Genomic DNA, 25203 nt, shown 5'->3' with positions numbered 1-25203 from the left:
GCGGCTGCATGAATTGGCGCAAAAGCATGGTTTGGGGCTCAGCGTTCCACGTCTGTCGTCGTGGAGTGATGACTGCGAAAATATGGGGCTTGACCCGATCAATAATTGTGTAAGACCTGCTCGATATGAGTGATGGATGGCTGTTGTCAGGGGCATCAGCGGAGGCGCGTATAGGCGAGTAATTGGGAGTCTTGATGGTGACTTGAAGAGCATTCGTAGCAGTCATGAAAGGGATCCGTAATCAATCATTTTTGGAGGCAGAAAAACGGTGGCACTCTGCAACTACTTTGCTCCAGGCTTCCTACTACTACTACATGTCTTCTTCTCGGCCCAATCCTTCGCCGTCAGATGGAGGTTCGACCCCCCAATGATACCCATACCCGTCCCAATAATCCACAGTCTCCTGCGCCAGCTTCCTCTCAGGCACGTGAAACTCTCTCGTATCTTCCATCGTCTTCAACTTGAGTTTAGAAACCTTCCCCAACAATGTTCCACGGCTGGCGATCATGCGTAGCTTCAGCCACACTGACAGAGCGATTCTATGTCTCACCGACAAGACACAAGATGGGCTCCCAACTTCCGTTCCTTCCTCGTAGGGCTGTTCTTTAGGCACTTCGCCACGGCAAATCGTGAATACCATCGTATCCACATGGAGCTGACGCTCGAGGGCGCCCTTGTAGATGAACTGAGGACCGTGATGAAACAGGCCGCTGAGCAGGTGCAAAAGCGGTCGAAAGATGAGACCAGGGCCGCCATCGCCTCCGAACTGGCTGCCATGACAGTCATCGAAGATCCTCATCTCTACCTCCAGATTGCGTATGTGACTGATGGGACCGGGAAGAAGGGTCCAGGTGGGCCAGATGTCACAAGCTTGGATCATCAGGTCGAGCGTGAAGTCCAATCCTCGCTCGAACGTATCATGGCGGGCTAAGACCTCACGGACTTCGGTGTACATTTGATGGTTACATGCTTGCAGGCTTTGGCATGCGTATCTTGGGTAGATGTTGACGGGGTAGAAGACGTTATTCTGTCGCTCCGGCTCGGAGCCGAATCCTGCGAAACGTGGACCGGCGTGCTCGGGTGATGCTGGTGGCTCAGATGGTGATTGAAGTACGGCGAGGCAGATCTGGTCGCGAATCTCCCGAGGCAGAGTGAGGAAATTGGGTCGGGCGGTTGCTGGCGTGACTTGAACGAGAGACATGTTGCTGGTTGGGTGACGCAGCTTCAATTGGACGATCGCCTGGCTTTGTTTAGGGAAGTGGTCCCCATGAGTTGATAGACTTTTCAGGTCTTGGGCCTGATTCATGGTCAGTGTTGTAAGTAATGTTGAAGAAAGTGTCCTCCCATAAAGTCCTCTCACTAAGATCAAGGTTTGAAGAGAAATACCACGCCTCACGTTCAGGCCATGCACTCACCTCTCATCTTCCCACGATCTCCTCCACCCTCGCCCTTTGCGCCATTCTCTCCCCTCACTTCCGCCTACCCTCCGAACTCACTTCCCCCGTCCTCGATCACGCTTCCTACTGGGTCTCCACCTCAACCTCCTACACCGCCTTCACCCTCAACTCATACGCTTCTAAGTCTATCCTCAGGACGTCGCCCATGGATACCACGCACAGCGCATTGGTAGATGTGGGCTCAGGCCGGCAGGAAGCCATTGGACCCACGAGGGGCGAGACGCCCTTGCGGAGACAAGGCCGAGCAATAGGTAACAGCGACACAGATGACTAGGGACAACTTGCGGGGGGCTTTTGCGTGGACGACGGCGGTCTAGGAAGAGGCAAAGCTGGCCAAGAGGCTATGGACGATGAGACTTGTGAGGGGAAAGGGCGACGGGCGCGCTACAGGGCCCAAACTAGGGCTTCCCGTGGAAGTCGAAGAGCCGTTGGAGAACAAGACTTCCATGAGTGGTAACATGGCTTGGTGGACCGATTAGGACAAAGACCGGGAACTCGCGCGGAGGCTGAGAGCGGAAGATTCTGTGGAGTTGTGGCGGAATATGGTTGTTTCAGGGTATCGGGTGGGACTATGGAAAGTGGAGGTGGAAGAGCTCATTACGCGGTATGAGGGAGAAGGGTGCGGACATGAGGTGAGTAGCGGCACACAAATACTTACTGGCAGTGCCAACGGTCTATGAGTACTCGAGCTTACAAGTGGCGACCCACTGAAGCTGTCGTAGAGACAGCACAATATTGAACCTGCCGAGCCTGAGAAGCAGTGCTTAATCTCTGGGTCGCCTCCCAAAGAGGTTTCATCTCAAAAACCCAAGATTGTCTCTACGGTATTAAATGTTATGCCGCACGGCGGCTAAGGATAGGACCATGGATTCCGACTGTTACTTTGGTCACAGAGAGGAGACGTGAGACACCCACGGTCGAAAATACCGTTCTGCTCGGGTAAAAGATTCACCATTCTTTGAGAACACTCAGCTCTGGTCCTACCTTATCATCATCGGCAAAACCTCAAAACCATCGTCCTTTTCAGGCGGCGTTTACTTCAACTGCCGGGACAAGAACCTACGGGAATTAAAAGGTCGAGTCCAGCGGTAGAAGCGCAAATGTAAAACAACAGTGATACGACTCGGAGATTAACAACAAATATAATGGAAATGCGCTTGTTGCATGAGGCTGTGTCGAAGGTAAGTGTTGGCAAAAATATAAAAGGGTAATACGTTGTCTCAGAAAGTGAAACCTACTCTCGAATGATTAGGTCCATGCGAACACATCAAATGATGAAACATAGGTCTGCAGTGAGGGGTCTTCTCTTTCCGGCTAACGCTCGCAGCAACATAGCTGCTCGCCAGCTTCGCTGTCACCGTCACCTAAGATGCCTCTTGATACTTGGTTCGCCCGTCGACTCCCATCCCTCCTCTCTTGCCTCTCCCAAAGCTCGTCTCCTCGTCCGTCAGGTCGGCGCCTACAGCGGTTTGGATACCCTAGATTCTAGCCAAGGCGTCACTTTCAACAATTACAGAGGCGGCACTTGGGTCCCGCACACCACAATCACCTCCAGCATCAAATACGCCTGTAGAGATGTTACCCCTGTTTAAGTTACTCCGCTCACTCTCTCATTCAATGTTAAAAGGCTCCAGTACATGGATTATCAGGTGACGCGAAATTGCTATGCAAGGTGATACTCATTCGGCGGTGTGACGCCACAATGCTTTCCTGTCAGAAAGGTTATTGTGTATTTTTATTATACGGGCGATACTCCGTCAGCGACGCTTGCGAATACCGGGGATTGTGAGTGTATTTAGGGATATTTAGGGATATTTGTCATGGAAAGAATGAGCAGACAAGGGGGTTGGTTTACATTTATTGATGGGACTAGTTATAGGGTTGACCCGCAGTTGAATGGTGCTACGCAGTAGGACTAGATGGTGAGTCGCAAAAGTCAAAAGGATTTAGACACCGTACGAAGGCTGCATACCCCTTTGTGATTTACTGTATCTGGTCACATAATCATAACGCATATTGTCGATACTGTTAATCTCATCCACATCTTCCCCAGGTTTATGTCTTTCACATGCAGTATGCGTCTTCGATTCTTCTGTAGTATCGATCATGCGAATTTCTTGATTTCGGCGCACAAGATTGTTCGGACAGCAATTGCAAAATACTTCGGGTAATGAGCCGTCCGCCTGACCTTCCTCGCAGACCATCTCCAATGCCCGAAATGCTCTGCCAGTCACAGATTCTATCTTTCAGAAGTTGGTGATTTGGATATTGTCAACTAGCTTGCTAGACGACTCGGGCAAGGCGTCTGGTATTTCCTGAAAATAAGTACAGTACTTCATCAACTCAGGAACGATTCTGGTATGAAATCGTGCAATGTGAAGTCACGCAGTTCTGAAGGCTAAAAAGACAGAGCTGGTTGACTGATTCAACAAGATGCTTTGTGGCAAATGCAACGCCAGAAAACGCCAAATTAATGGAGGTCTTGGTGCTTGCGAAAATTCTCACAAAACACAAATCTAGCCGAGTCTATATACTAGCGAAACTCTTGGCCTGCAATCTTTCCCCAGACTACCAGCAGAGGTGAAGCGCCTTCTCAAATTTGTTGAACTCTATTGCGTCATTCTCAACTCCATTCTGCACTCTATCATCGCAATTCATTTGCCCAAAAACAAGAGGCGTTCGCCAAGGTGCACAAACCCGCAAATCCATTATCACCGGCTCTTCTGATCCTCCGCGTTGTAAGGTCTCCCCTCCACATCAACAATTAGCAAATTCCGCGGCCCGAGCACCGTTTGCCCTCCCAAAGCATCCTCTGCTGGCACACTTGGACCCAGGCACTCCTTCAGCACACCATCAGGACCCAACAGCTCCGCATAGATCTCGGCATATGTCAACGCGATCCGCTTGTCGAGATCAAACATCATAAAGGTGATGGAGCAGGTTCCGTATTCAGCTTTCAACGGCAGTCGATCCGTTACGCCACGGGACTGGTAGCCGAAATAGTGAGGCTCTACTAACGATTTCCCCTTGACGAGTGTGTCGAGGGCGTGTTCGCAGTCGGATTTGGTGAGTGGGAAGATCTTGCCTAGGATGTCGTCGAAGCAGTCGTTGTCCGTTGTGAGACGAGTTGCGTTGAGGGTCGAAGCATTATGGGACGCGGTCCATGATGTGTTGGAAGTCGATAACAGGTCTAGCTGTAATGGATCGCACATGACTAGTGGTAGGATCACGAGAAGTAAAAGGAAGGGGATCATGGTGGCCAGTCGAGCCCCAACGATCAAAAGCATAATGAAAAGGAAGCAGCGATGTACCGAGAGGACTACCAAAGTTGAGCATGTGTTGACTGGGCGCTTGGCATTATGTAGCGGTGCGGCTACATTACTGACGTTTTGACATTTCGCTTGTAACACGGCATGTTTATTACCGCGTTGCACCGACCGCCAATGTGAACTCGCCATGTTGCACGGACGTGGTTTTGTTCATGCGGCATATGTTCTTGATCAGCACCTTGTGCTTTGATTGTACGTCATTACCTTCAGCGATAGGCTGTGAGATGCTGTTGGCGGCGCTGGGTTACACTGCTGAAGAACAGACAAGAGAAGACATGATGTACTCTTGGAGAGATATTAGATCCTGGAATCGGATCCATGGCAGTTGCCTTCAACAGCGACAGTATTTAAGTCAAAGGATAGGGCCAGTTGGCTCAGAGAAGGCAGAAGCCAACTTGTTCATGGGCAGTGTTTTCTCCACCGTGACTTCTTCGCTCCTTCGCTGGCGTGCAAATACACTATCATCAAAGAGCTTTTGAATCTGCCGCACAGAGTTTTCCAAGTCAAAGATGAGCGAAGACGAAAGGAAGGAACTTGGACCGAGGGACCATTGAATGATGACTTGGCATGATTGGAGCTAGACTAAACCCAGCCTAGTGAAATCATTTCCCCTCAACTCCAACAAAACCTCTGACATCTTCCCCTTCACACTTGTACAGCACTGCTTACAAGCCTGTTGGATTGTCTCGAATGCGATTGGCTATTCGATCAACCGTGCGAATAGGTCGACCCAATGCCCGAGCTTGTAGAATGGCTCTAGATGAAAGGACCAACCTGGACTACACCTGGTGTGAATCAGTCTCACATCAAAATGAAAGGGGAACTCTTATATATTCTTAGGCACTCATAAAAGTAGTTTATACTCATTGAACTGCTGCCCTCATCAAGGCAACGGCGTCCTGGAATACTTGATGTTTCGTTGATAAACACGGTATGAAGCATGGTTATTGTTATCTCGCGACCATCGATTGACGTCCGAAAGGTATCCGGTCAGCATCTGCGATCATCTGTTTCTTAGAGTTAAAGATGCTAATTTGGGCCATGCTTGCCCAGACTGCAGTTTCTCATCTATTTTCTCCGCCGCCTCCTTGTTTCACCTGTCGTTTGATTTTGCCTTGCGTACCACAACAACAACCCACTCTTACCAGGAGAGGCACGGGGACAACAGAAGTCAAGCACAATTGAACTTCGAGTACCATCTGATTGAAACAGACATGTGTGCCAGTTTTGTTGGGTGTCCCTTACTCATTTACCCTCCTTATCATTGCGCGAGACCCGCGCGCAATGGTTTCTCAGTTCAGAGCGCACCATCTTTCTAGAATTCTTGAGACGCAGGAATCTTTTCAATCCAAAAGCCGGGTACGAGTACACAGATATCTACCATTTCGCTGTCGTCGCATCTTTTCCTCCCATCCACCAGACTAGCTTACTGCGATGTGGGAACCTCGTACTGCTAGTGCAATAGCCGCACTTCTGTCCATCACCAATGCTTTTACACTCGACTTTAACTCCGCCGGCCAATGCACCGGCGCTACCATCGGCGAGTTCGTTGGTACTGTTGGGTCCGGATGCCAGACCCAATTCTTCAACGTATCTGACTCCAACATATTGATACCTGTCGAAGGCGGCTCTGACAACGTCCTCATCACTCCCAACGTGAAATCCAGCCCTAGCGACAAAAATTCTGCGGTAGCTTGGTATGGGGAGGCTAACTGTCAGACCCTAATCGCTCTGGGCAACGTACCCGTGTGTTTGGGAGTGGGGAATTATGAGTCCTTCCAAGTCATCGATATCACAGATGTCGGCTTCACGTACCTGGACCCTGCAGGGGTAGTCGAGATGCCTCCTAATGCAACCGAGACTGCCACTAAGGGCGAAGTTCTCACCGAGCCAGGCGCCGTTTCAACACCAGCATCGAGTGCGCCTCCACCACCAGCTACCACGAGTGCAAAACCAGCGAAGATGAGAAGAGAAACCACCAAGAAAGGTGCGGTGGCAAAGCGTGGACAGTCTAGGCAGGCTTCACACATGACAAATGCCAAGCGGATGACACATGGAGCCGTCCATAGCGCCGCAGGTCAAGAGTGGAAGTTTCAACAAATCGCAAGTCGGGTCTTTCGCGGCGTCAATCCCGCTACGTGGAACGACAACATCCATAAGCGCTCCTCTGCTGAACTCGAGGCCCCCATCTCTCTACCAGCCCTTAGCCCGCTCCAATCACGTGCACTTTCCGATGCAAATTGTAACTTCATTCGCACCTGCATGGTTGACTCCGGAGACTCTCCAACTTTCAACATCGCATCCGCTGGCGCCCCACTCCTCTCGGCCATCCAAAGATTAAACACAGCCAATACAGACGACTGGTCCTATCTACAGTCCCCCACCGTCGTCGAAGTCGTCGATGAGTCCGGAAAAACCGAAGGATACATCTATGCGGTAACCCTCCAACACTCCGAGAATGTGAATACATGCTCTGACCAAGCAACACAACGAGACGTGCTGCAGGCGGCGCTTGCACAAGGTGCGGAAGGGAGTTCTGTGACTGATATGCAAGTAGCACTGCAGGTAAAGGCGCCGCAGCCGGCGGGAGAGACGAATTTGTTGTTTGTTAGTACGAGGAGTGCGACGAACCAGGATATGAGTATTCATCCTGTTTGTGAGGCTGTGGTGGTGGACTTTTGATGGGATTTACTTCCTTGGGAGATGGATGAATGTACACTGGCAGAACCTTGCACTGTATGCGGCGCTGGCGTTTTTCGAAAAGACCTGGATTGTGTGATTGTCAGCTCCTGCGGAAGAAATGATGTCGTTTGCTTTTTGAACACGACCGAGAGTATAAACCGCAGATGCGGGAAGAGCCACTAGAATTCATGCACAGTACCACTGCCCGTTTCCCTTTGCGAAACTTAGCAGACAGGAGACCCGAACCTTTGTCAACGTCCATTGTCCATCGTTCTTTTGAAACTCGCTTATCTGATTCGGTGCCAATAAGTAGGGTGCAAAGTTAAGACGATACAATTCTTTTCACAAATGGGGACCAGGTCTCGGCAGAAAACTTTGAGCGTTATCGTACAAATTCGTTCAAAGCCTTCCGTCATTTGTGAAGTCTCTCCTGCGTGACACGCTTAGTGGTCTCACTGAAGGAACCAAATACTCCTGTGTCTACGACACCGTGTCCATTCACACAACTTCATCCTGACATACCACTCAACCACGAATCCTACATTTCAGCTGAATCCTTACATACCTCAAGCTCCGCCGCCACCATGTGCCAGACCTTCTACTTCGAGCACGACGACTGCACCTGCATCTACATCCCAGCCAATTTCACCCCTTGCGCCGCCTACTCTCTGGCTCATGCAGAAGGCAAATCCGAACCACCTAACCCCTTTGCCGATCCGGAAGACCCTCCCACAGAGCCCGACCCCTTCGCCGACCCGGAAGACCCCTTCGCTGACCCGGTCCCGGAAGCAAATCCCTTAGGCGTGGCTTCCAGACCCAAGCTTCTGACACAGGCGTACGGAGGCCTCGATTTCACCTATGACGATGTCGACTTCGTGAGCGTGGATGTCAGTGGTGCGAGGGCGCCGAAGGGCCTGGAATGTTCAGAGGGGTTTGCGCCAAGGCTGGCTCATCGGGCTGAGGGTGGATTTGTGGTGTGCGCGCTCTGTGATAGGCCTGATGTGTTGGAGTTGGTGGGGTGGATGGGGATGGGGAAGGACGAGCACAAGCACAAGGACGTGGACATGGACATGGACATGGGAAAGGACAAGGACATGGACCTGGGAAAGTACAATGGGAAAGAGGAGGAGGAGGAGAGAAAGGGAAAAGAGAAGGAGAAGGGCAAGCCGAAGGAAAAGGGTATCCGCCATAAGACCGCGCTCGTCAGAGCAGCGGTTGTGAAGTCGTTCAAAGTTGCCGTCGGCTTTAGGGCGCCGAAGCCGGGAGACAGCTCTGCGGATTATTCGGCGATCGGGGAAGGAGAAAGCTCGTCGTCGACGAGGCCCGCTCGCCCAAACTACAGCATTCCATATGGTCCGTAGTTCGTCTATCGTCTCGACTCGTTCAGATTATGTTGGACGATGATTTCGAATGGTCCATAGAACGAATACCAGAACAGTCAAACCCGTTCTCGAAAAAGCTTTATGCCCGCTTTTCAAGTTCCAATCTCCCTCGAGACTGACTAAGACTAATCAGAAAATCCTAAAACTAAATGAATCCAGAAATCTCAGACCACACACTTAGACTATGCTAGGACCGTTCATCAGAACTCTCAGACTGGTCCATCGGACTAGTCCATTGAACTGTTCCGGACCAACGGGAGCCTTGAAGTTCGAAGCACAACCGGGCACAGAGGCTACTATGAGAATGAAAAGACCGCAAGAGAGAGCATGTGCATGGTCTCTGTGCCCATTTCTATAGTGAGAAGGGAAGACCCTCTTTTTGAGGCCTCTCTGCCAAGACGCTAGTTGCTTCTCCGCATCGTCTGAGATAGGAGAAGTGGCCCCTTTCTCAGAAGGGGCCCCGTATATGAAGGGGTTCTAATGGGCTCCGTCTGCGTAAGATCTTCCGGCTGTTCCAATGTGTAAGAAGAGACTTTGCGTCTTGCTTGCCAACCCTTATCGTCTCCATTACACCCATTTCATTTGTCTGAAGTAGCTATAATGCTGGCGATATAGAAGAATAAGAGAATTTGTAGAAGGTTTGTTTGGAAATTGTCTACTGGGTAGTATGTGGGAGAGATACGTCTCTATAGGTACTGCTAGCGATTGGTGAGATTTCTCTGGATTCTCATAGACGACAGTGTACTGCCTCAGGCTCTGCTTAACGTATGACAGGTGGCTGGTTTGGTTGTATAGGAGATAATTACGTATAAAAAATGCGTGCTTATATCTCTCGGATAATGCACCCACTCTCCACGATCTGCAGCAGGGGTCGCTTGAACCTTCCATTTGCAGTTAGCTTCGAGTTTCGGCAATTTAATTTCTCTTCCATAAATCCAGCACTCCAACCTTTTTTTTCCATGTTTATGTCCCTCGAAAAAGTCATGGTGTACAGAATTTTACCAGCAACGCCCGCCGATTTGCCTGATATTATCGCTATCTTTCACGCGGCATTCGCCGCAGACCCTTTCGTTGGTCAGTTCATGATCAATGTTCCACCAGAAGTCAAATTGACCTATGACATGCACTGCTATGGACATGAATTCGAGATGAGCGAGCTCAACGGGCTAAAATTGAGGAAAATCGTTGATGGGGATGGGTACGATGATAGCCTGGGTCAAAACTCAACAGTTAGACCGTGCACTCACTGGTGCCTAGAAAGACGCTAGCTTTCGCAAAATGGCAGTACCCCTATACTTTGACGGCGGAGCAAAAGTCGAGAAAAGTACAGCTTGACGAACTCCAAGAGCTGGAGCATCCACTCCCGAAGGGAACCAATAGAGAACTTTACCATGTCTTCTTTGCGGCGCTGAGAGAGAAGAAAGCCAAGTGGATGGATGAGAGCAAGGACTACCGTAAGTCCGAGTTTGCTATGACCGGATGCCATGACTTGATTCGACTACTCTTGCCATCTTGTGAGAGTGTTCTGTACCATTGTTTTGGAAAAGCTGTGGAAAAGCAAGGTGTCCTTGCTTGCTGGCACGATCTTCCGTCATTCGATTCCAATGCCTTCATCACTACTTATGCTGGGCTTGGGACCGGCCCGATACTGATTATTGGTCACCAGTTCTCCACACCCTCGGTGTCTCACCCGCCCATCAGCGCAAAGGTCTTGGTGCTATGCTCATCGGCGAAGGCCTTGCGGATGCAGACAGAAACAACGCACGGACATACATTGAAGCTTCGCCCGCGGGATATGACCTTTATCTACGCCATGGCTGGAAGCAGGTCGATAAGATTGTGATCGACATCAGCAAGTATGGCGGGCATGGAGTGGCGACCGAGAAGCTGCTTTTGAGGGAGCCGGGCGGCAACTAGGGTCTGGTGAGTACGAGTTGGGAGACTGGGGAAGCTGGGTTTGGAATTTCGGTACCTGACAGCTCTCGTGCCGGTCAGCTCTTACCTGGTATAGCTTTCATGTAAGCAACTTTTCAGAAATGCATCCATCAAATGGTAAGCTCTTATTGTTCACGGGAACTGTTACAATGCCGAGAAACGCTCGCCATATCTCCCGAGGGTGAATTATCGGCGCAGTCTTTTCGCCATGGATGGCCTTTCTTACATCAGCTTCGTACCTTTTACCATGAACGGCAGCTCCATCTTTCTGGGTGGTACGAACACCCCGAGAAAAGTTGGCCCCTAGCTATTGTTGGCCCATACCCGACGCGGATCGGAACGAGGCGGCAGGCGGTCCTTCATCTCGATAGTGGGACCGTTGCTGAAGCTTAGATAATAGGTTTTGCGCACATATGACAATCATCAGCGCTTCCGTCTCGGACTACAGGCCGCTCAACTTTGGGTGTGACCACACCAGCTAAGATTGGATTTCTCGATTCACGGTCTTACTATCCACTATATGTTTTTCTCTTCAACACGAAACTTACCAGAATTTGGCTATGCTGAGCGAGTTTTACCTTGTTGGCGACAGCTCAAGCTGTCCAAGTTGCACGTACATATTTTCCCACTACTTCAACGTCTCACTACTGAATATCTGCGCAGCTCCTGACACCGTCCAAGTTGACCCTTCTTACGTCCAGAAATGCAAACTCCATGACAACGCCATCGCCTCTCTCTTTTCCAGGATCTGAGATGTGTCCTCCAGCTCGTCATCACCGACCTAGAGAAATTTTGTACTAATGTCTGCTCAGTTTTACTAACTTGTTCTAAGAAGAGTTGCGGCGTTGAATGCACAGGGATCTATTATTATCGTGCGAGTGTGTGGATTATAGGCATTCTCTATCCTGCTGTCCCTGCGCTTGCGCGCATTTGTATAAGCAGTACCGATTGGAGAGACAATGGTGCAACACTAGAAGTCTGTGATCGAACTGTCTGCTACCAAGGAGAACTGGGTGTCGCAGAGCATCTCGAAGGACAGGGTTGCGTTGTGGATTTACTCATTGTCTAGCTGATCTATTGCTGGGGTAAGCCTGTTGGTCGCAATGTACTGTTGTAGGTGGAGCCGTTGGCGGCAAGACGGATTGGAGACGGGAGCGGGGCTGGTATTGGCGTAACCGTGGTGCCGTTGTCGGACTGTTCGAGGGTGATCCGTGCAATGACTCTGAAGATCCCCCAAAAAGTTTCGCTCAACTTCCCACATCACTCAACGGCTACCCCACGACTCGTCTACGTATGACACGGATCATTGTTCGCTATATTTTCCGCGTTCAAACTCGTACACGGCACGGCACGGCTCGCAATTATCACACCCATCGACCGTAACATGGGATTCATTATTCAAATAGCTACTGCCGCAAACCTTGACATTGTCATTGTGGTATCTATTCTCAAAGACCGCTTTGGTTGGAGCGCCCGTCGTGCTCACCGCAGAATCGACGGCGCCATTACAGGTGAACCTTGTGGCGCAGCCGTTGTCGGCGGACGGGAAGAGATGGTTGGCGACGCAGTCTACCCCTGAGGGTAGGATGTGGGAGGTACGGAGATTGGAGAGGGGTTGAAGAGGGGGTAGAAGTAGAAAAAATGGGTTGCTGTGGAGGGCTGCTGGCAATTGAGCTCACGTCACTGGCACGTATGACGGTGATAGGGGCGTTACTGGCCTTGGTGCCATCCAAACGGCTCTGGGTCCGCCTGGGCTCTTTACATGAGATTGATTGGACTGGTCCGACTGAACGAAGCCAGGATGATCTGATTCTCCACCTCTCATATAGTACTTGTTCTCATCTGGTTGAGGAGTGATTTGTACGCCCGTAGGCAGCTCAACCTCTAATCCAGTCTCTGTCACCTTGTCCATCGTTGAAATCTTGGGTCTGAGGCTTTGATTATCAAAGAAAAGTGGGGACGGGGGGCGGGGTACTGTGAGTTCAAGGGATGGAGCGTGAGAGACTCGCCTAGTGCTAATCTTTACAGGCCTCGTCTTCGGTGCAGCATCCAGTGGTGATGGCTATCCAGGTATTGAATACAATTCCAAGGGAGTTTCAAGATTAGGGGAATGCTTCGAGGATAAGGGGTTCAGCATAATTGATGTGCTACCTGTCTTCATCGTTTATTTTCGATCGCGATATGGATGTGTAGCCTCAGGCTGACACTTGCATGGATAGGAAAATGATTGGGTTCGGAGCGACGCGAAGCCTCGTGTGTGCGTTTGCGGCATCTTGTAAGATGATTCAATCGATTTTCATAAGGGATCTTACTGTCACTGCTCTCGTACAGCCTAAAATAGTCTGAACACAGCCAAAGAAACTCTGCCAGTCAACTGCAATTCTGCACCCTCACATTCAGGCTAGTTTTGCATGATGTATAGAAACTTTGCGCTTTTCGGGTTTCTAATTTCCGTGAGCTTACATGCAGAGTTCCTTCCAATGCCGCACTGCGCAGCTGCTCTCCACTCATTCTTAAACCCCGAAAAAAAGAAAGAGTAAAGAGGGAAGACATTCAATAGTCTTGTAACTACTGGAGTTGATTGCTGGATGTCATTGTTTCAGCCCTGTCGTAGCCGACCCTCCGAAATAGCTCTCCTCTGTGGGTAGAAGTCCAGCCATCACACCGAGGTTCATGACTCTTAAAGTCTTTGTGCAGTTGCAATGGCTATGTTGTACCTGAAGAACCATGACGCTCGCCGGAATGAAGGAGCTACAGATCTTGTCTCCTATTCTTCTCCTTTTCAATCCGACGTGTAACTAAACCAGAGAGCGCTACGTACTCCTTACCGACCTTTCCACAATACTTCTTTTCAACGTACCTCAACCTCGGTCAGCGGCCCAAGGTAGGTCCTATGTGCGATTGTCAGGTAGTAGGCTATGCTAAACAGGATTATGCCACCGAAGACCAGGACACTATAGTTCATGGACTCCGCGGTAGTCGGCGTTGCTGGTGGCCAGAAACTGAAAAATATAATGATGATCACAAATGCACAGGCTACAATGTTAACGGCTATTCCTAAAACCCCTGGGATTCTGAAAGGACCCCAGTGCAGACCCGTCTTTTGCGCTGTATCTTGGGAGGACCCACCAATACCGCCAGTGCAGCGGCGCCACAGAAGAAGCGTGCAACAAATGAGGTAGGATGAGTAAAGTCCACCGACCGTCAGCGAAATGACGTCGTTGAAAGCGACCGAGGAGCCGATGTTGATCAGCGCGAGAAGGCAGGTGAATACGGCGGTGAGGAAGATCGGATAGAGAGGTAACGAGGTGCGTCGATTGATCTGTCAGCTGGTCAAAGACATATCGGATCATGGATACGCTACTCAGTGGATACCAACCCTGCTGAGATGCTCTGAGAATGGTAGTCCACGATCTCTAGCAAAGGACCAGGTCATGCGTGACGAAGACGCGAGCGAAGTCGTCGTCGCACAGACATACATGAAAATGATCACAGCGACCATTCCTGCGCCTCCAGAGTTTGAGCCTACGGCTTGCGCAAACACTGCCATGAACGGATACTGGGTGGGTGGCGTCGAGCTGATCGTATCAATGTTCCCGAGGCAGAACACCATTGCGACGAGCATGCCGAAGCCGAGCGTGCCATTGATGAGCACACTCAAGATCATTGAACGCGGCACGATGATAGCAGCATTTCTGACCTCCTCGGATATGTGTATGGCTCCATCTGTACCAAGGAAAGCAAAAACAGGGCCCACGAGGCCCACAAAGAAGGATAGACCCTGTGTAGGCCACCCCCCCGCGTTTGTAAAAACCGTGAAGACCTCTTGCGGGGAGCTATGGGGGCCGAGATAGACTAACGGAATCAGTATCGCGACAAATGCCACGATGTGGAGTATCAGGATCAGTGTCTCTATCTTTGCCAGAATACTGCTGACCAACGTGTTGATACCGAGACCGCAGATCACCACCGCCCAAGCCAAAAGGGTACCATGCCAGCGTTGAGGGTCATAGGTTGGGCAGGTCAAGATGACGACTCCTTGAATCGTTGTTCCAGTGAGGTATGAGGCCGACGCGATCTGTGCTTGCCAGCCAAGTACTGTGAGCCATCCCGTGATGTAGCTGAGAATCTTCTGTGAAGACTTGGGTGCCAGCATTGCAACCCAGTGATATTGGCCGCCCGCGGTTGGTGCCCTTTCAATGGTTATCAGCGATGCCTTGACTCTTTTATCCTATTAGGACAGATACATTGATGCCAATTCACTTAGTGTAGTAAAGACACACAGTGTGCCAATCCATACGATTATGAAGCCGTATATCAATCCAGCTGGGCCTCCGCTAAATCGCGTTTGTTAGACGGCGAGTTCGCTTTCATGAAAGCAAGAAACACACTTGCTTAGACCCGTGGTGAAGACTCTGCAGACATGGTTCAGCGAATGGCCCGAATCGGGGAGTTGTTATGCGCACGAAAGCTGGCCTTCCCAGGTTATCAGGAGAGCACAGCTAAAGCCCAATGTGGACCAGAACCCGAAACTCCTCTTAAAACATTAGCACGGCAACTGCATAAAAATCATACTTTTATCGCGCACCTTCAGGACTTGCTTTTTGCCCAGTCTAGCCAACTGGTCCTCATCGCCGTCGTATGTATTCTGAGGCCCAACCGCTGAGTTTGCACCTTTAATGTCGACCTCTGAATGCAGGAGATCGGCATCTGTCGGATTCGGGAGAGCGCGGAACTCTTGAGCCTTTTCCATCATGCTCGGTACTCAATGGAAGTGGGACAAGGCAAGGAGAAAGAAAATGTCAGGAGTGTTCTCGAAGACCATGGACAAAGGAAAAGAAGAAGAAGATAGAAAGGGAAGCAAAAGTATTCATAAGCAATGGCGGGGAATGCAGGATAGCGGGATAGTTCTGCGAGCTGCATAGACCACAAGCGCGGTATCTTGCGGCTGCCCGGAAATGCGTTCATGCAGGGTTTTGGAGCTGTTCTGCAACAATCATTGGAAGATACCGCGGCCTCGGTTTCTTGCAGCTGCACAAAGATGCGATTGGTCCCTCCAGCGTGCATGCAGACCTTCAGACCTGCCTAGCAGGGCTGGGGTTGCCCCACTGATACGCTAGGCTTATCTGGGCTCCAGCTTGGTCCACATGGTCGGCTACTCAAGTTGTGGACGTGTAGATACAGTGTTTTTCCCGCCAAGAAGGATGTTCCATGGGCTGGAAACATAGGGAACCAGGGCCGAAATAACCGGCTGGAACCCAATCGGCTTAGAACATCTATCAGGTAGAATGACAGCGACAGCGCGGTCCTGTAGAGGTCTGTTGAGGAAGATTGGTATAAGCCATTGGTACGCAAGGTAGGCGTTGATAGGTGCTCAGGAAAACGGTACAACATATCAGACACTGCCACACTGGTAAGCGGGGTAGAATAGGCCTTGGCGATTAAGCGACCTAGTCAAGATGCGAATACGAGAAAGTTCATCATGCAAAGTATTCTGCCGCAGGCAACTCCAAGGGATGTACCGGTCGCCCACATCTGCAGCATCTCCTCCTCCATGTTTTCACTCCCTAGCCAGCTTCTGGTCTTCGCTGCACCGCTCTCCCACACATGATTCTAGGTCTTCAGTGCAGTAGCTGCGCCATATAGCAAGAGACCTGAGAACCTTTGTAAATTGTGATTAATAAGGACTTGAACACTGTACTTTTTCCGCTCCGAAACCCAAAGCAAAATGCTCGAGGATATTGATCCGAAGGTAAGTCGTGATTTGACGAGATAGTAGATGAGTGAAGTTGAGGGTGCAAGGACAATTGTTGAAAGTCGAATCTTCAGGGTGTTCTACTCTTTGGACGCTACCGTTTGAGTGGGATGTCAACAGCTTCGTGATGATACGATCACAGATTGTTGGAAATGGTATGAAGGATTGATTGATTAGGTAGCTATGAGAGTGCTGAGTGGGCTACTTATACCCCTATTTGCCACCATGTGGGGTAGCTTCAACACAGGTGCTGCAGCAAATCTCAAGACAGATGATCGAAAGCTCGAGACTTTGATGGTATGACTGTACTGAATGAAGTCCACCCGTTCAGAGTACCCTAACCCCAAAGCTTAACGCCATTTGGCCATCTAACTATGCTCAGTCTATGATTCCTGACAGACTTGTTGACGTCCTCCCAGCCATGATGACTTGCCACTCCCCTCCAAGATCTTCTTCTGCTTGCAAATGCAGCCGCGATATGCACGAGAAGTCGGTTTCGCCGCCAATAGTTCGCCGACACTATTATTGAACAGCGTATTCCTCGGATGGCTGAGACCCCCAGGACGAGACTCTATATACGCATTGGCATCGTCTGACACCACGATATCATCAGACGCCGTGCCATTGAGCGGTCGAATACTGAGCAGTCTCCCGAACCAGCTGTCAGTATAGTCCGTTAACGGCGAAGCGGGACGTTCCCATTTCGGAATCGCAGACAATTTCTCCGCCAGACTCGCGGGACCGTTGCAGACGGCGGCTTTCTCGAACAGAAGAGCACCAGTGGTCCAACCTTGCTGGAACATAGTCGATATCAGGTTCCTCGGGTTACTGCTTAGATTGCCGGCTTAGACAGGCGTGAAGCTCGAGTTCAGATCCTCGCTGTAGCACCATCGCCCACACTGACTGTTTTTGTCATAGCTCGTACATCCGAAATGGCCGTTGGCGCGCGAGTAGGGCAATTTTTCAGGACCCATCTGGATACGGTAGCCGTTGGGCTCTGGAGAGCGCTGCGACGTCAATACCTACGAGAGCAAGGACAGTCCGGCGGGTCTATGCGAGGGTGCTGGATAAGAGAAAAGTCTCGCACGGTTATGCGAGGCTGGCTGAATCGTGCTGTGGTGATGCGAACGCTCTATCTGTCGTTGTGTTGCGAAACGTGTCGAGGTCGTTCGTGAGATTTGTCGTGACTGAATTTGCTGGGCGTGAGAGTTCGAGACAAAAGTCACCGATTCAGCCACTCCCGTCCCTTGGTGAAAGTACGTATCAAACCATTCCTAACACTCCATGTTGTGCGTCAATGCGGATCCTCGGTCGCTAGCGGGGTTGCGCCTCAGCTGCCGAGCTCAATTGGCGCTTGCCAAAGGGACTGGTCACTGGTGAACAAGATGGTCAAGGCACTCAAGCTTAGCGAAAGGCTCGGCTTTGCGCGCGATAATTCTCTTGTTTTGTATCTTCTGCAATTGATCGTCATTCGGGGAAGCTCTTAGCCAATGAGCCTTTCTTTCTTGACAGAATGCAAAGTATTCCGAACGCTGTGACATAACAGACGGGATAGAGTAGGAGGAAGAGTATGGCAACGGAAGTGAAGACCATAATGGCGGCTTGTTGGCGGGTCTGCTTAATTCGATGCCTTGGATGCTATGGGGTAAGAGTGCGGCGTCACTATTATTCTTCGTGACTGAGACTATAGAAGACAAAAGACAAACAGCGCAGATAAAGATGCCTAGGCCAGATGCCAAATCAGTCGTCTCTTTGGACACTGAATCTTACCCGAGATAGAGTCAATGAGATCCTGAATGATGTAGGCTTCACACTTGCGACGATCATTGATGGTATTGTCGTCCAGTCTCAACCTCATATGATCATATCTCTGTAGACAGACGATGCAGTGTCGATGCCCCGGATGCTCGACAAGGAACAGTATAGAGAGAACCAATAGGTCATTCGCCAATCAGCGTGATCTGCCTATGCTTTTCCGGTTTTTTCAGGTATGGTCCCCAAGTGGTGGGGTGGAGAACAAAAGGCTCTGATGGCGAGGATTGTTCAGCTTTCCTTCATTATGGCGAGCTGTAGCATTATGCTACTGAATAAGGCATCAGAGAAAAGGATTGGAGAGAAGATTGCACGATTCGTTAGATTCAAAATGGTGCAGTTCCCATTACGCGAATTTGAGCTAGAAGACTTATCGATCAAGCATCGCTGTCATCGCTTTCAGTCATCCAAGTATCTAGTGTAATCACAAAATTCCTCCCATCAGCCCTGCTGCGTCCAGCAATGTCTTCATCGTTGTGGCAGCAAGATAGTGGACGTCAGGGTTCCTATTTAGAGACTTTGATTCTCTCATCTTCATCACCGCAGCAGTGTGATTTTGTACACACTAAAGAGTAGTACCAAGGGTTCTGTTTTGGGAGAGAGAGGGCTGTGCAAATTGGCAGGTTTCAGACTTTACGCTTGTTGTGGCTCCGATAATCGGACATGGACCGGCCTATCTAGTACGTCTGGAACTGTTTCTTCGCTTCAATTTGTTAGGTAAAGTACCGGGCCGCATCCATATTAGTATAATAACATGGATGGTAAATTCATGGCCGTGAACTTTGAATTATCTTAAGACGTCGAATGTGAATTTGCGACAATGGTTATGTAGCAGAAGGCCTGAGAGGTCCGCTCTGAAGGTAATTTCATCTAGCTCCAAGACTTCTGTAGGCGCCTCCACCACGAAGGTTCAAGCTACGCAGATCTGATTTTTCCTTTTATTGCGATAGCACTATCCTAGGAGATAAATTTGAGTTCCAGACCAGGCGTGGAAAGAGTAGCAACGGTGCTATTGCGGATCGGCGCCTTGCTGACGACAGAGAGTACATGGTCGATGGAAGAAGCCTTCTACGGTATTCGAAAGCCAACACCAGAGCGAGGAGTGTTGAGAGTTCTCAGACGTATGCAGATTCCCCTTCTGGCAGCGTGTCTGGGTTGTCCTAGCATAAAAGGGACATTACGTCTGCGAGATCAACCCCTGTGAGTCCAACAACAACATGACCCTGCCAGCGAACCTCGCGCGGGAAAGCGATATTCGGCGTACAAAGTTCAAATTTGGGCCTGGAGGCCTTACCATCGCAACATTGCCAAGAGGATGTGAGCACATAAACTTAGAGTAAGATGAGGGTGGGGAGGCCTGAAGGCAGTTGAACAAGGCAACTTAACAACAACTGACTTGATTAGGTATAAAAAGGTCTGTAGTGCTGACAAAGAGGGGCGTGGAAAGATTTTCGAAGTTTAATGGAGTCCGCCGATTGTTGGGTCGGTCTGCGGAGGGAACCCCTCAATCCAAGACCTGAAATACTTCGAGGGGTGACATTCTGGCCATGCGATGAACACATTCAATTGCAATCGAAGAGATATTAAGCGCGTCTTCGGTACTTTATAGAGTCCTTCCCTGGAGGATCCGAAGGCGCGTCTGCAGTTCTCGGCTTCGAAGTTCGCACCAATCATGTGGTTCATTTGAGAGTAACAATGTGTAAGAAGTTCATTGGGCAGTGTTGCACAAGGAGGGATCTGGAACGTTAGCGCTTTTGCATGATGGACCAAAAGGGGTATGTTGTATCATGTATAGCGAAGAACAGAAAGGAAAAGGAAATTAAGGTCAAGTTCAGCCCCATATTTTTAGGGGTGTTTAGGGGCTGGTCAGCCTGGGAGCCACTTAAAACTTTAGGACTGAGCCGCCGCCGCTGATCCTGCTTACATGTACCCTAGTATTAATACCTAGCCTGATTACCTATCAATATCATCCTCCAATCCGCTTCTTCCTCTTCCTTACCTCAGCAATCCCCCCCCAACTAATCTTACTGTTTGATACGTCCTTCTCACCGTTCCATCATCAATCCACATGCCACATTTGGGAGTCGCTTTGGAACCGAGTAATAATGATGAGTAACTACTACTGCAACCTCCGCCGCAGCCTACCGAGAAGTAGCGGCTCTGGAAAAATCTGCGCAAGACGTGTAAGCGAGTGAATGATCCTCCGCATGAAGTACAGTTGTGCGCCTTTCTGTTCTTGCTCTGAAGCTTGTCCTGTACAGAAGTTGATGCGTCCTTGTTGACGCTCTCGTTCTCATTCTCATCCGTTGATCCATAATTCTCCATTGACTCTTTGTTACATACGACGTCATGTTCGCAATCGCCCTTGCCCGATCCGTGCCACTACAACAAGAGGCCCTGCGGGTACCTGCAGGGCGGACACCAATGATCGTCCAGCTATTCGCAGCCCGCATTAGCGAAATAGCTGGAGGCTCTCAGCAAGTACTAGGGCTGTTTCGGTGACTATTTTCTAAAACAAACTGCGGCGGAGATAATGTTGGGGGGGGCGAGGCTGCCTCCTGGCATCAATGTCCATCATCGTATGTCCCCATCCGACTCGATCTTGGGCCAGATACATGGGTCATGCGGACATTACACGCATATGGGCTGCTGTTGTCTGCTGAACTCTGTTGGTCTCGTAGTAAATTTGCTCACTTGCTGCGCTGCTCTGTCTGTTTCACTAAATGCTCACTATGTTGGCTACAAGGAGAATATCTACAGTATTGTCCGGCATATGGTGGCACTATCAGAGCATGGCATCAGGCTTACTTACAGGGTCTTTCCATATTACTCGTCTCAGTTTCCTGAGTGTTCACTGCCTTCTTGTCGTCTTGCGAATCTTCTCAGTGGCTCACATATAGCTGTCGGCCGCCTTGTTCCATACTCGATCTTGAGTAACAGCATTCCCTGTTTTCCTTGGTGTGCATTATTGTATTTTCCTACGCCCAGTTTCGACCATGGCGGGACGACTCTCATTCTTAGTTGGTGCCATATCTCTCTACACTCAGTATGTATCGGGCCAAGTCACCACAAGTGCATCGCCAGTTGTGTCGACCGTCAGCGGTCAAGCTGTTCCTGCATATGTCTATCCCCCACTTACCGTGACTGGACAATTTCCTTGGTAGTTCCCTGTACTGCATGAGTTGCAGTGAATCCTGCTGAGAAGTTGCAGCTTGACCGCCAATTCGTACATGATCTTTAAAGACTCTGCAAGCTCGTCTGCTACATATCCTATTTGGACCTGCACAACCAGCTGTGGCAGTGTCTCGAGTGGCGTTGGCCTCATGGTAAGCGCTTCAATGAATCCTTTTAGTACGCAAGGTCGGCAAAGGTTTACATGATACAGGTGTTTCCAGCCACAACTACGACCGGAACCTACGAAGTCCAGAACCCGCCTTCCGGCTATCCCGCATTGGAGGTCACGGATCTAGCAGTCGTTACCGATAAGGCTTTCTCGACACTTCCGTCTTACAACATCGTGTGAGTCATCCAAGATACCGAGATGGTACCCAAAACGCTCTCGACTAACAGGTCCCTTCGAAGTGGTCCTCTTCCTTTTACGACAAGCACATTAACTTACTCAGCCTTCCCCGGCCTTACTCTCACGGTGGCTACGACTACACCCATACCAGCCGTAACAGCCACCCCAATATCCGTCCCGACCAACTGTCAAGGTGGCGGTGGGCCTGTAGCTGGACCAACTTCAGGTGGCTCATCAGCAGCGTCAATACCAGGGTCCTTGAGTGCGTCTGCTGGCTCGACTGCATCTGGTGCAAACGGACCTGGGGGCTCAGGGTGGACAGTTACCTATGCTTCGGGCGGGGCTTCATCCAGTTTTAGTCAACCAAGTGGACCACCTGGAGGCCCAGGATCTAATTCGACATCCAGTGGGCAATCCGCTGCATCGTTCCAACCTGGTGGATTAAGCCCATCGTCTTTTTCGAGTGGGCTGTCGTTCGGGTCTTCCGTTCAGTCTGGAGCCTCAACCCTCGCTTCAACTTCGACTGTTCTTCCGGCAGCTTCTTCAGCCTCGGGTTCTGTCGGAAACCCTAACATCGCTCCTGCATCGACCGTAGTACCAGCGAACTCAGCATCATCCGGTCAATTGGGAGGATCAAACCCCTCTTCTGCGTCGTCCAACGCAGCTGGAGGTTCTAACCCTACTTCCCCCCTGAGCCGAGTACCTGCAAGCTCTGCATCGTCTGGTCAACCTGGAGGGTCAAATGCACCTTCTGTATCAAGCGGAGTGTCAGGGATCTTGGCATCATCAAATGCAGTCGGAGGTTCTAACCCTTCATCTGCCTCATTAGGACGATCTGCAGCACCGAACCCCGCATTTGTCAACCAGCCCCATGTGCCGAATGGTCAATCGTCAGGCTCCTCTCCCGGCGGGCAGTCTCCAGCTTCCAATTCAGCTTCAATCTCCGCATCAGCATCTATTAGTCAAGTGCTGCCGCCGGGCGCGTCAGTTGTCACTTCTTTCGTCGCGGGGGCTGGCGGATCTGTCAGTGCTGCGACCGTCGTTCAGACTTTCTTGCCAACAGTCATCAGCTCTTTGACAACCCTCACCACTCCCCTCGTCACTTCTAGCATCATCACTTACGGTACCAGTAGCACGTCAGCCATACCAATCACCGTCTTCCCAGGCGGCACAGCATGGCAGATCCCAAGTGTCGGTCCAGGCACACCAATCTTGTCGCCTCCTACAGCGGCTCCAACCGTGGGGACCTTAAGTGTCAACCCGACATCAAGCGGGTCGAGTGCGGCAAGCAGACTTGGTGCTTCATCGGGTCTCTCTGGCTTCACGACGGTGGTGAGCTCAAATCCAGCGAGCTCCGATCCGGCAAGCCCTGGAAGTAGTGCAGGCTACCTGGGCCCTGTACCTGTCTCTGCAGAGCCAGCCACCATTACAGCAGCCTTGGCTTCGCAATCATCTGTCAACGTCATTGGACTTACTACTTATTCCAGTACTACCAGCCCATTGTACGATCAATATAGCTCTGGTGTCTCAAGCGACGGACACACTCAGGCGACAGGCGGAGCCGTTCCGTTCCCACTCTTCTGGTCTCACACATGTTGGGTAATGATACACAGCATGAGCTATGATTGAGCGTCGCTAACCAAGGCTTTTAGTTCTGTCCTCCGGGTCTCTGCTTCTTCTGTGGTATTTCCCTTCATCTCCCTCCGGGCATCTACCCTCCTGGGTCAATCGATCCTCCGCCTGGGTGGACAGGTCCTCTTCCCACTATAACCATCGGCAAAGACGGAACACCTTCTTATCCGGAGGAGCCTGAGGACCCTGAAAAGACGAACCAACCAACCAACCCACCATCCAGTGCACAAGCTAGCTCAAATAGTCCCTCGCAAACATCCATGGCTAGCTCACCAACCTCTTTGGCCTCTACGGGCACCCAATCTACGGTCTCCTCACAGACGAGCGGAGGCTTCGAGTGCGCACAGACTGGATGCGCTGTGTGCGTCGACAATGATCCGCCGTCCTCTTATCAATCCCCAACTTCAAAGTTGAAGCGCTCGCGACTGGTAGAGCGGGAAGAAGTCCCTTACGATGGTAATCTCTCGCCGCCGGCCAAGAATCCAGCTATTGTGCCTCACGCTCGAACTTATGCCAAAGGATTGGCCAAGCGCAAGTTGCCGGAGCCGAGCGACGATCCTTGGAATGGTGACCAAGACTCATACCTCTGGACCCAGTATATATACGCTAGCTGGGTACCTCTTAGACAAGACGCTAGTTTCCCCTCATCTGCTCTCGCATTCAGTCTCGCCGCGAATCGCTTCGACGTAGCCGTCCAGGGTCTTTATGGCTGCACCTCGCTGATGATCATCTCAACTCAGGGCGTTTGGATGTCCCATCTTTGGGAGAACCCCTCGTTCGAGGTTGGCGGCATCGTCAATCAGGCCAACTTCCAAGCCCACATCCTTGACAGGCTTGGGCCGGGGGATGGAACCGCCGAATTTCCTGGTCTCACTCAGTATCTCAACACTGAGTTCGCTGCGGACACCAAGCCAGTGGCCATCATCATGACTCCTCGGAACCGATTTAACCCGCAGCCGGGTGTTCTTATGTTCCAGAATCAAATCACCCAACTCTCGAACAAGGTCCAAACAATTTTTGGGGGCATATTGAACGGCATTCCGCTCATCGTCGACTACACCCCTAAGTCTGATCAGTTCTCGCAAGACTGGACGTCGTCTGGTAAAGCACTGTTCCAGTACGATCCTGTTGAGACTCGATGCAATGGCGTTCAGTGGGCTATGGCAAGACTATGGGTGGAAGATAGGGTATTGTATACGTACAGGCATTATTGGGTTGCGAGGGCAAACCAAATCGTTGCTCCCCCTGCCAACCCGCAACAGGCTGGAAACCAGAAACGCCAGGATCAAAGCGCCGATGATACCCCTTCACCTTCCTGCTTGGACTCAATGACGGCCACTGGATCCATATCTATGGGCGTAATGAGCAACTCTGGATCTTTGCCTGCTGCGTCCCCTGTCTCCGGTTCAAGCGCCGAGTCTGCTAGTAGCTTGCCTTCTTCGCCTGCGACTGTTCCCGCCACTACCACTGCTGCCGGTGTCAGTGCTGCGACGTCTCTGGCCGCAGTATCTCTCTCCTCCATTTCAACTGCCGCAGTCGCTGCCGCGAGCGCCGCCCAGATCACGATGTCTCCACTTTGCGAGCCTTAGTAAGTCTACGATCAGCTAGTTTGATTTGGATCTCGTTGGCTGACCATCATCTTAGTTCGCTTAACGCTGGCGGCGATGGAGGCGTCGAAAATTGTTTCCCAGCTGCGCTC

General features: G+C 50.7%; 8 protein-coding genes across 8 annotated transcripts; 3 read left to right on the top strand and 5 right to left on the bottom strand.

Annotated features, from left to right (window-relative positions):
* Positions 1–310: 310 nt before the first annotated feature.
* On the bottom strand, positions 311–1201 carry HO133_006068 (uncharacterized protein; the record flags this gene model as incomplete). The annotated part of the gene is made up of 1 exon (XM_037296971.1): positions 311–1201. One exon carries the CDS (start codon positions 1199–1201, stop codon positions 311–313), a length of 891 nt encoding a protein of 296 aa, XP_037147545.1.
* Positions 1202–4168: 2967 nt separating this feature from the next.
* Positions 4169–4853, bottom strand: HO133_006067 (uncharacterized protein; the record flags this gene model as incomplete). The annotated part of the gene is made up of 2 exons (XM_037296970.1): positions 4169–4776; positions 4844–4853. The coding sequence occupies 2 exons, from the start codon at positions 4851–4853 to the stop codon at positions 4169–4171; spliced, it is 618 nt and encodes a 205-aa protein (XP_037147544.1).
* Positions 4854–6220: 1367 nt separating this feature from the next.
* Positions 6221–7468, top strand: HO133_006066 (uncharacterized protein; the record flags this gene model as incomplete). The annotated part of the gene is made up of 1 exon (XM_037296969.1): positions 6221–7468. The coding sequence occupies one exon, from the start codon at positions 6221–6223 to the stop codon at positions 7466–7468; it is 1248 nt and encodes a 415-aa protein (XP_037147543.1).
* A 584-nt stretch (positions 7469–8052) lies between these two features.
* HO133_006065 (uncharacterized protein) lies at positions 8053–10767 on the top strand (the record flags this gene model as incomplete). The annotated part of the gene is made up of 4 exons (XM_037296968.1): positions 8053–8821; positions 9856–10048; positions 10108–10304; positions 10517–10767. The coding sequence occupies 4 exons, from the start codon at positions 8053–8055 to the stop codon at positions 10765–10767; spliced, it is 1410 nt and encodes a 469-aa protein (XP_037147542.1).
* Positions 10768–12495: 1728 nt separating this feature from the next.
* HO133_006064 (uncharacterized protein) lies at positions 12496–12697 on the bottom strand (the record flags this gene model as incomplete). Its single annotated transcript, XM_037296967.1, is given in 2 exon segments — positions 12496–12534; positions 12548–12697. The coding sequence occupies 2 exon segments, from the start codon at positions 12695–12697 to the stop codon at positions 12496–12498; spliced, it is 189 nt and encodes a 62-aa protein (XP_037147541.1).
* A 939-nt stretch (positions 12698–13636) lies between these two features.
* HO133_006063 (uncharacterized protein) lies at positions 13637–15541 on the bottom strand (the record flags this gene model as incomplete). The annotated part of the gene is made up of 6 exons (XM_037296966.1): positions 13637–14107; positions 14165–14978; positions 15033–15122; positions 15177–15200; positions 15252–15322; positions 15374–15541. 6 exons carry the CDS (start codon positions 15539–15541, stop codon positions 13637–13639), a joined length of 1638 nt encoding a protein of 545 aa, XP_037147540.1.
* Positions 15542–16867: 1326 nt separating this feature from the next.
* On the bottom strand, positions 16868–17343 carry HO133_006062 (uncharacterized protein; the record flags this gene model as incomplete). Its single annotated transcript, XM_037296965.1, has 2 exons — positions 16868–16912; positions 16942–17343. The coding sequence occupies 2 exons, from the start codon at positions 17341–17343 to the stop codon at positions 16868–16870; spliced, it is 447 nt and encodes a 148-aa protein (XP_037147539.1).
* A 4005-nt stretch (positions 17344–21348) lies between these two features.
* Positions 21349–25093, top strand: HO133_006061 (uncharacterized protein; the record flags this gene model as incomplete). Its single annotated transcript, XM_037296964.1, has 5 exons — positions 21349–21398; positions 21564–21678; positions 21705–21871; positions 21923–23435; positions 23525–25093. 5 exons carry the CDS (start codon positions 21349–21351, stop codon positions 25091–25093), a joined length of 3414 nt encoding a protein of 1137 aa, XP_037147538.1.
* Positions 25094–25203: the final 110 nt, after the last annotated feature.

This window comes from Letharia lupina (assembly GCF_014066315.1).
Source record: "Letharia lupina isolate WasteWater1 chromosome Unknown contig_23, whole genome shotgun sequence".
NCBI lineage: Eukaryota > Fungi > Ascomycota > Lecanoromycetes > Lecanorales > Parmeliaceae > Letharia > Letharia lupina.
The sequence above is the reverse complement of the archived record's forward strand: the minus strand, read 5'-3'. Positions and strand labels throughout refer to the sequence as shown.